This window comes from Hemicordylus capensis, chromosome 8 (assembly GCF_027244095.1).
Source record: "Hemicordylus capensis ecotype Gifberg chromosome 8, rHemCap1.1.pri, whole genome shotgun sequence".
Classification (NCBI taxonomy): Eukaryota; Metazoa; Chordata; class Lepidosauria; order Squamata; family Cordylidae; genus Hemicordylus; species Hemicordylus capensis.
The window spans coordinates 32,721,665-32,731,651 of NC_069664.1; the positions used below are offsets into that span (position 1 = coordinate 32,721,665).

General features: G+C 62.8%; 1 protein-coding gene across 1 annotated transcript; it reads right to left on the reverse strand.

The window, feature by feature from the left end:
- On the reverse strand, window positions 1-6,494 carry IL10RA (interleukin 10 receptor subunit alpha). The gene is made up of 7 exons (XM_053270048.1): window positions 5,799-6,494; window positions 5,311-5,440; window positions 4,827-5,002; window positions 4,297-4,460; window positions 3,261-3,411; window positions 2,539-2,666; window positions 1-2,034 (listed from the first exon to the last, which is right to left on the reverse strand). The coding sequence occupies exons 1-7, from the start codon at window positions 6,244-6,246 to the stop codon at window positions 1,117-1,119; spliced, it is 2,115 nt and encodes a 704-aa protein (XP_053126023.1). The 5' UTR covers window positions 6,247-6,494; the 3' UTR covers window positions 1-1,116.
- Window positions 6,495-9,987: the final 3,493 nt, after the last annotated feature.

Genomic DNA, 9,987 nt, shown 5'->3' on the forward strand with positions numbered 1-9,987 from the left:
CCGGGTGGCAAGGCAGTCTTTTACAAAACGAAAGCCCCACAGAGATGCATTGATAAGAAGTTTTACACACACTTAGATAAATAATAAATAAAATAAATAGTGTCTACAAAAGCTTGTCAACATTCCCACCCTCCAGGCAGCTGGAACAAGAAGGAAAGTCCTCCTCCGGCAGGAAAGGCCTGTCTGCTTACACAGACCGAGTGGAGCTGAGTGTGGGGGTGGGGGGATGCTGGGAAAATGCACCTCCCGCCTGAGAGGAGTGTAGTCGCTGCCAGGATCAGGCCTCATGAAGCCCCAGAGCAGCGCCCAGGCTTGAGCATTGGCTGTGTCGGCCACGTCTCTCTGGCACTTCAGGGCCACGCGCAGTGCACCCGTGAGGAGAGCAGTTGCGCTGCAAAGCCACCTGGCCGCTGGGAGTGGAGGGCACAGCTGCCTGCTCCCCCCCCGCCCCCTGGCTTTAAGAAGGGGGGCCCTGGCTTCTGCTCTGAGCCTGAGGATGTGTGAGGGCCTCTGACTGCCGTCAGCGGCTGGACCCGCCTGGGGGAGTCACGGCCTGGCGTGGCCTCTCTCCCCCTCTCTGATTTCTGGACCTGTGGCTCCCACACACTCCCCCCTCTGGAGCAAAGTAGGGCTGGCAGGGGCCCCGCCCAGGGACCCCCAGACTGCCACCCTGAGCTCTTTGGAGGAAAGGAGAAGCACCAAGGGAAACCAGAGCAGCGTCCAGCTCTCAGGCCGAGAGCAGCAGCCTCCGAGATGGGCTTATGGGCCCCACTAGGACACTCCCCACTGCCGCCTCCTCTCATGGCCCAGAGCCTTCCGCTTCTACACACCTGTTCACAAAGGGGTGACCTTCCTTCATTCCTTCCTTCCGCTGCTCCCCTCCCAGCCATTGGAAACCAACCCCACTGTTCTTTAAACATCTGCGGCCAGAATGAAGCGTGTCCATTGACCTTCATGCCAAAGCATCGGCCCGGCTGATTCGCTCCAACTCCAGTGGGGATTTGGGGTCCACGGTCCGTGCTCAGGCTCCATCGCCTCCCGCAAAGGCCAGGCAATCCAGAGGGTTTTCTCCCACTGCCCATGCAGGGCTCCTGCCGAGTGGCATCACCCAGCGACTCAGGTTATGGGGGGACAGTCCAGATGCCTGGCAGTGAGAGCGGTTTGGGGGCCTGGGGTGTGTTCCGGAGCGCAGGAGAGAGAGGGTGTGGAAGGGCTCAGAGGAGTGGGCCCAAAGAAGCCCAGTGCCAAGAGAGTCTGGGGGAATTCAGGGAGCACTCCCAAGGGGCCCCGGCCATCCAGGGGCAAGTGGGCCGGCCAATGCAGCGGCCCCTGCTCCATTCTGACCAGCAAGTCCTGGGTGATGCCTGTGTCCCCCAGGCGACAGGGGCCCACAAAAGACAGCTGCTTCAAATAGCCAGTAGTCCTGCCAGGCTGGGAGGGGGCCCCCTCCTCTGTGTCGGGGGGAGGCCAGGCGCAGCTCACGGCCTCCAAGGGGCCCCCCCGCTGCTTTTGGTACCCAGAGAAGTGTGCCTGGGGTGCTGGCTCCACCACTGGCTCCAGCTTCTCCTCCGTGTCCGTGTCCCCTTCCTCTGCCGTGTGCAGCAGCTGTTCCTCCCCCGGAGGAGGAGGAGGCCTGTGTCCTCCACTGCTGCCTTGCTGGGCACCTTCTCCTTCCTCCTCCTCCTCCTCCTCGCTGCTGCTGCCGCCCAGGGACAGCCTCCTGCAACTCAGCAGGTGGCTCAGGCTGCCCGAGGGGGAGTCCTGCAGGCAGATGCCGCTGTCCGTGCTGCTGTCCATGGAATCCCGGTGCCCCAGGCCCTCCTGCTTGCCCTCGGCCAGCAGGGCTGCCAACCAGCAGCTCCTCTTGGGAGATGGTGGTGCAGCAGCAGTGCTGTGGGTGTTGGCGCGGCCCGTCGTCGTGCCCATGGAGAGCTGCTGGGTGGAGTCCGCTTCCAGGCACAGGATCACGTCTCTCGTCTCAAGAGCGAGGAGCCCGTCCAGCACGCAGGGGGAGCGGCGCTCCAGGAAAGATTTCTGGCCGTCCCCAAAGAGAAGAAGGTTTGGTTGAGTCTGGGTGGGCAGACGGGGCCCTGGGAGGGGCTGGCCTCTTGGACACCAGTGCCGGGTGGGCAGACCCAGCCCAGAAGAAGGAACCGGTCGGGCTGCCCAGGACCTCAAGAACCGCACACAGGGGATGACTGTGGGCAAGTCATCCACTGGGAGGCCTCCGTCTCCACCTGGGAAACGGGCGTGCGGGGGACAGGGGGAGGGCCGTTGAGTGAGAGCAGAGCTTGCCCTGCAAAGATCCGCTGGGGCCAAATGGAAGACCGGTGGCCTGGTCCTTGAGGAAACAGACAGGGAGGGGAGGGGCACTGAGACCCTGAAGGGACCCCGCCCGCCGGCAGCCCCCCTGTGGCTTCTGTCAATGGGCAGCAGAAGGAGGCAGCTCTTTCTTGCCCCAAGACCTCCCCCTGGCTGGGGTCCTGGCATTCCTCACGTTGCCTCCAGGGCTGGGGGACACTCAGTGGAAGCACTTACCAGCAGGGCGGGCGTCTCCCTGGACTTCCTCACATAGGCACAGGCCAAGGCCATGCCCAGGGCGCCCAGGACCCCCAGGCTGAGGAGTGCCATCCCCAGGATGGAGAAGACCATGCTCCTGGTGCCTCCTGCAAGGGAAAGGCCACGGAGGGTGACTGGCTGGGATGGGCCATGCGTGCATGCCGCCGTCATTCTGGGCTGGAGGCGTCCAGGGCCCCAGACACGCCCAGCGGGCCCCCTGCTCTGGCTCCCAAGAGGCCCCTGCTGTGCCAACGGGCAACCATTCCCAGGAGACTCAGCCGGGGGGGGGCACGGAAAGGGCAGAGCCCCGCCAGGGAATCCACTGCAGAAGCAGGGGAGGGTGACCCCTCTGTCCTGGGTGGCCTCAGGAGGAGGAGCACTCGTGGAGGGACTCCTGCCTGGGTGGCACCGACCGGAGGCCCTGCAGGGGTCGTAGAGCTCTGCCTGCCGTGAGCAGCAGCGCGTGGGGGGCACGGCCGTGGGGGGAGCAAGAAATGCCCTCGCCTGGCATGGGCCCCCTTGGCTGATGGGGGATGGATGGCGTGCCCCCTGCCTCCCCTCCAGGGGACTGTGCCCCCTCCCGGAGGAGGCAGGCAGTGGGTCTGCCTTGCCTGGGCCAAGGAGCGCAGCAGGCGAGTGGGGCTTGGCCCCCTTTGGAGGGCAGCAGGACCCAGGCTGGGCAGAGGGGGCTGGAGCCTCACCTTCCATGGGGGGGATGGCGAGGCACTGCTCCTTGGTCAGCTGGGCAGGATTTGACCGGGAGGCCACATGGGGCTTCACACTGACGCAGTACTGCTCCCCCCACGACAGCGGCGGGAGGCAAAACTCCGGGTTGTGGTCCACATGCACAAACTGCGGGGAAGCAAGCAGAGAAGGTCAGGCCGGGCCAGCCCGGGAGGAAAAGCAGCCCGAGGCACTGCTGCTGCTGCCGCCCCCTCCCCGTGGCCAGCTCAAGCAGCCCCCCCCCCGCCGCCGCTCCACAGTGGGTGGCCCTTTGCAGGGCAACCCTCCCTCCCTCCCTCCAGGGGCCCCTGCTGGCTGTGCCAAGGCCCACCGCAAGATGTGCCCCCCCGGAGGGGAGGGGGCTGCTCTGGGGAGGGCCTTTGCCCGCAGGAGGCTCCAGGTTCCCTCCCTGGAGGGCTGAGAGAGACTCCTGCCCAGCGCCCCCCCTCCCCGGGATTCCCAGATGGTGTCAACTACAACGCCAGCAAAAGCCATGGCAGCTGGGGATTCTGGGAGTTGCAGTCCACAACATCTGGGAATCCCGGGGAGAGGGGACAGGGCTCCTGCCTGCCACCTGGGAGAAGCCTCTGCCACCAGGCTGGGTAGACCAGACTGAGCCCGAGGGACCAGTGCTCTGACTCGGTGGCAGGCAGCTTCCTCTCTGCCTGTGCTCCTCGGGGGTCAGCCTTCCACTCCTCCTTGGGGAGAGGAAGCCGCTGGTGCCAGCGGCCAGCAGCCAGGAAGAGATGATCCTGCCTGCTGCTGCTGCTGCGGAGTCAGGCCATCAGGCCATCTAGCTCAGTAGCCTCTACACGGACTGGCAGCAGCTCTTTGAGGTCTCAGCCAGAGAAGGGTAGTCCCCATCCCTCCCCATCCTGCAGGGAGCAGCCAAAGCCGCAGGTGGGGTCCTGGGCGGGGGGCCCTGGGGCCAGAGGGAACTGCCCTGGGGCCCTGCTGGCCCCCTGGACAAGTCTTGCCCCGCTGCTCTCACAGTTAGAGGTGCCACAGACTCACCTTGGCGCCATCGGAGACCCTCCGGATATGGGCATGGAACTCCCTCCAGGTGGGGTAGACGTCTTCGTAGGTGATGTTCCTCTCCCTGCTGGTGGGAAGCCGAAGAGACACATGGATGGTGTTTCCCTCAAGGGAGAGGCTCATGCCTGCCAGCCAGAGAGCAGCTGTGAAAATAAAATGAAAAATGAGAAGCACGGAGAAGCAGGAGTGGGAATTTCCCACCCAGCAGGGCTTTTTTTTGTTTCAGAGCTGGGGGAAGTTGCAGGACCTTCCAGCTGGTCCTGCCCAGGAAGGGTACTAGTGAAGCTCAGCACCCGCCTGCAGCAGGGATCCACGGCAGGAGCAGAGGACACCCGCCACAGGCCGGCTGCAGCAGAGCTTCTGCCTGCCTCGGAGTAGAGAGCTGGTCTGGTGGCAGCAAGCGGGGCAGAGCAGCCACCATGGGCTTCACCTGCTGCTCAGGAGGCAGCCCCCCCCACTCCCACAGCATCTCCCCACCACGGGAAAGAGGCCGGGCTGCCTGAACCTACCATCCTTGGGGTCGAAGCGGGGTGACAGGGTCCAGTCGGAGGTCTGGTTCCCGGCCAGCGTGCGGACACGGGCATAGTAGTTCTGCTGGGGATCCCAGGTCTGGGCGCTGAGGTCGCAGGCACAGCGGGCGATCCGGGTGCAGTTGGCAGCAGGAATCCACTTCACCTCCATGTACCTGCAGGAGCAGCAGCGGCGGCCTGAGTGAGGCTCCAGAGCCTCCTTCACCTGCCGGCTGCCGCCCCAGCTAAGACCAGCAGGCCAGGCCGGCCCCATCCGCTCTGGGGCGCCCCCTAAAGGGAGTGGCGAGCGGAGAGGCAAGAGCGGAGAGGCTAACCCTAACCCCACCCCCTTTCTGCGTCAGAAATCTCGCCTGGGGGAGGCAGCCCACCCGCCAAAGCACATGGCCCCTCCCCTGCACTGCCCCCCCCATTTCTCTTTCTGGTGCCGCCACTGCTGGGCGCCTCTTCCCCGGCTTCTTCTTACCGCCTGTACTGCACCTCGAAGAAGAGGACCCCGTCGTGGGGGCGGGCGGCGGGCAGCTCCCAAAGCAGATGGTGCCTGAAGGTCTGGGCCGCGAAGCGCACCTGCGCCGGCTGAGCCAGGGTGGGCGCCCCTGCAGAGGGGAGGGGTCGCGACGGTGAGTGGCCAGCCGCCACTGCCAGGGCCGGAGCCGAGTTGGGGGGCGGGAGCCTCCCTCCCGGCCCTCAGTGGGGCCCCTGCCAGGGCTGTCGCTATAACTGAGCAGACGGGTTCAAAGAGCTCCTGAGGGGCCCCCCAACTCCCCCCCTCTATATCTTCTCCATTCTATCGCTCGCTTTGAGGGGCTGCCGGCAAAGGAGAGAAGAACACGCCCCCGCCCCCAGCAACGCCCAGGCCTGGCCCCTGCCCCAGATCGGAGGCAGCGGCAGAGCCCCAGGAAAGGGGGCCCGTCCCCGCCAGCGACGCCCGCCTCCCCGCCCGGCCCCACCTACCGTGTCCCGCCCGAAGGCAGCGCAGGAGCGCCAAGAGCATCACCGCCAGGCGCCCGGAACATCGCGGCGGCCGCCGCACCATCGCCCGCCGCGGAGCCTCCAGTCCCTTCGCGGCGTCGGCCCGGAGCGACTGGGCAGTGGGCGGGCGGGCGGGCGAGAGAGAAGCTGAGCCGGCAGGGAGGCGGCAGGCTCTTTCGCTTCCCTCGAGGGGCGGGACCGGCCGCCGGGCATTCCCCCGGGGCACCCCCTCCCGCCGGGGAATCCCTTCCCTGGGGTGGGAGGAGGGGGGCAGGAAGGAGGGGGCCGGAGCCCCCCAAGCCCCACCCCCACCCCCTGTTCGCCTCGCCCTCCTCTGCTGCCGTCGGTCTTCGAAGCGGCCGCGTGGGTGAAGCTGCCTCCTGGCTCGCTTGCGCCCCGCAGGCCCCCCGCGCGCGCTCCCGCCCAGCATCAGAGGCACTCGCCAAGGGCGGCCCCAGGAACGGGGCTCTAAGCCCGTCTCCAACAAGCAGTTCGCCTCCCCTCCGCGCCCCTTTCAGGAATTTAACACAGTAGGACACAATTCGCACACCTGGTCTGCCCGGAATTATGCATTCTGCCCCTTCTGTGCCCCTCCCCATGTTTTCCGGTGCCCCCACTGAGTTCCTACCCAAGGGGGCAAACCAAATGATGGAGAAGAGGGGTGCCTTCCAGAAAAGACTTGGCGGGGGTGGTGGTTGTTCAGGGTCTGGCCTGGTTTGCATTTGAATGGGAGACTGACTGCATGTGTGAGATTCTGTAAGATTCGGCTCTGGAAGAGATTCCCCTTCGCGGGGTGGGGCTATTGCTCAGGGGAAGGGCACCCACCTGCTTGCCAGCTGAAGGTTCCCAGTTCCCTCCCTGGTGGCAGCATCTCCAAGCCAGGGCCAGGAAAGACACCTGCCTGCAGCCTTGGAGAAGCTGCTGCCAGTCTGTGAAGACAAGACTTCCTATGTGAGGAGGCCACACTCACGAGCATGCGCTGCCCTTGCCTGCCATGGGCACCGCCACACTGGCTTGGGTCTGGGGGCGGTGGTGGTGGTGGGGGCTCCTGCCTCTGCTCCCCTTGTGGGCTTCCTGGGGGCATCTGGGTGGCCAGTGGGGAGAGGAGGAGACAGGCCAGATGATGACCCACAGGCGGGTTGTCCGCAGCCAGGCACCTCTGGAGTCGGCCATCCCACCCTCAGGGCAGAAGAGGGAGGGTGGCCCTGGGGCTGGGCGGGGGGGGGGGGCTGCCTCTCACTCTCTTTCCAGGGTTCCAAGGGTGAGAGCCTTGACTCAGATTTGGGGTGGGGGCTGGGGGAGGGCCCTGATTGCCCCTCCCTCCACATGCCCCAGTTCCAGTCCTGATCCCTCCCATCTCTGCTATATCCTGGGGGTGGGGTGGGGCAGGGCTGTCTTTAAGGCATGGCCAGCAGGGCAACCGCCCCAGACTCTGCTCTTGTCACCCCCATTAGAATGAACTGGAAAGCCCCCCTCCCACTGGCTGATTGGCCCCGGGCCCCACACCCTGCCAGGGTTCTCTAAGGATGGCCCTGTTGGTGGGGGAGTGGATGGAGGGAGAAATGTGGGGTGCCGTTTGGCCACAGTCAAAGGGGGCAGTCAGAGGGGGCAGTTTCTCCACAGGGAGCCCCACCTAGCGAGGGAGGGCCTGGAGGTCGGTCGGGGTCAGTTTGGGGCCCTGGGGGGAGGAAGAGGCCCTCCCCTGCTGCGCTTTGCAAAAGGGAACAAGAAGACGGAGGCTTGTCTCAGTTCCGGCCTGATTTCCTCGGAGGCCTGTCACCCTGGATGACGTCTCGGTCAGAAAGGTTTCCCTTTCCCAACGCAGCAGCGTTTGTCTTCTGGGGGGAAAGTCACAAAATCTCCCTGGGTTTGAGCACTGCCAGGCCAAGCCCAGACTCTGAGCTGGCGCTGAGGATGAGGAAGTCCCCGCCAGCCGCCTCACCAGTTTCGGGTGAAACCCCAAGAAGAGAAGAGCGAGCGGAATGGGGAAGGCAGGCTGGCCCTTGGAAACCCACCCACCCAGGCGGGGGCAGCAGGTGGCTGGCCGGCCCCTCCTTGGCCACCCCCCCCCAACTTGGGAATTCTAATTAAACTTAGAGAATGTATTGTTGCTTCTACATCTTAAATGGTCTTAATGGTGTTGTAATCAATGTTGCTTTAGGGTTAGGGTCAACCCTAACTCGAATTGGGAAGGTATATAAACATGTGAGATCAACCAAACCACACCAAGACATTCCATCCCCGGGAGGAGCCGGGCGGCGGGGGGAGGGAGGTGCTCCCAAGCCAGGCAAGGCAGCTGCGGAGCGGCCTTCCCTCTGACCGGGGCCTGCTGGGACAGCCTGCCTGGCCTCCAGGGCGGCCACTGCCCACTGCCCAGGACAGCCATCTTATCCGCCCGCTTCGTCCTGACTCCAGCCCGCCCTGCCCCATCTCCTTGTCCCACAGCCCAGGGACAGAGGCAGCAGGGAGCCCCTTCCGGGTGGTGCCCCTATTGTGGGACGCCCCTGCCACTAGGCATCTGGGCCACAATGACCTCTCCAGGCCCAGCCCAGCCTGCCCCCCCCCCCCGTCTCTCTCCAGCCTTCCAGGGCTTCTGGGAAAGTTCTGGCTGCCCAGGGCGGTGGCGGCTGCACCCCCTTCTGCTGCTTGCTGGCCAGGCGGAGCCTCCCAGGTGAGGTGTCATGACCGGAGGGGCCTGAACCCCAGCACCACTTCTCCTCCTCCTCCTCCTCCTCCTTCCTGAAGAGAAAACACTGTTCCTCCCGCCGCTCTCCTTTGTAGGCATGAGATGCAGCTGGAGAGTGCCATAGAAACAGCTATCAAGATCATTCCCACCACCTGTTAGGATCATTGGGGGGTGATCAAAACCAGGCCTTTTCTAGAGTTGCTAGCTGAGCAAAGAGACATCTTTGAAAGTGGTGATTCTCTTCTGTTTTGCAGGGGAAGAGCAACCAGCCTTATCCATCCCCAGCACAGCATCCCTCCAGTGGCTGTTGATGGTGTCTACCTTATGTTTCTTTTTAGATTGTGAGCCCTTTGAGGACAGGACAAATATTTATATATGTTTATATATATTTACTGCGCCTTTGTTGCGGAGTAAATCACTAGTACCCCACTTGGCTGAGCAAGAACACGCTGACACACAGGTATAAGTTCAAACTGGAGATTCTATTGAAGTATAGGACACTTACATGATATATCATCACAGTAAGTCTGGTTACACATAGGTGTACACGTACATCAGGCACATGAATACAGTATGGATACAGCAGCCGGGTGGACCACAGTGGACCAGCATGGACCAGCATGGACCTGTCTGGGCTTTGTTCTCATGCCGCTGGCATTGACCAATCACTTCAGGTCATCACTTAAGACCTTACGACATGTTAATTGGCTTCACTTGTTGCCAATCTCACCACTGACTGTAGCACAGTGACTTGCACTTTGTATTTAAAGCTATACACAACACCTCACAATAATACATTCTGACAATATACCACTCTTCAACAACATTCTCAAAGCCGTTTACATTGGAAAATGAAGTAATACATAAATAAGAGGGTGATCTTATTTATGTATTACTTTATTTTTCAATGTAAGCGGCTTTGAGAATGTTGTTGAAGAGTGGTATATAAATATTTGTTGTAGTAGTTATCGTAGTTCCTGAGGCCTGGGGCGACCCTAGAAAAGGCCCGGTTTTGAGTTGCCACCAACTGAGCCAATGGCAACCACCATCGGACCTCCCCAGATGATCTTGATAGGCGGCGGGGTGGACGAAGAAGGAGGCTCTCTCTCTTTCCCACGATGAGGCCAGGCGGCGAACCACAATCGTAGAAACAGTGAGAAAACCATCAGGAAAACCAACACGGGGCATAAATATGAGGAGGTGAGCCCATGAAATCTGGAGAGAGAGAGAAGTGGCAGCACCACCGTAGCTCTGGGGTGGGGAAGCAGCACCTCTGTTCAGGCTGAAGGTCCCCAGCTCACTCCCTGGCAGCCTCTGCTGGTGGGGCTGGGAGAGACTCCTGCCGGAGACCTTGGAGGAGCCTTTGGAGGCCTGCTGCGGAAAGAGGGGGTGGAGGTGCTGTCAGAAGACTGGCGGCGGGGCAGTGCCAGAAGGACCTCCACTGGCAGGGAGTTCCACAGGGTAGGGGCCTCACATCGTGTCAGT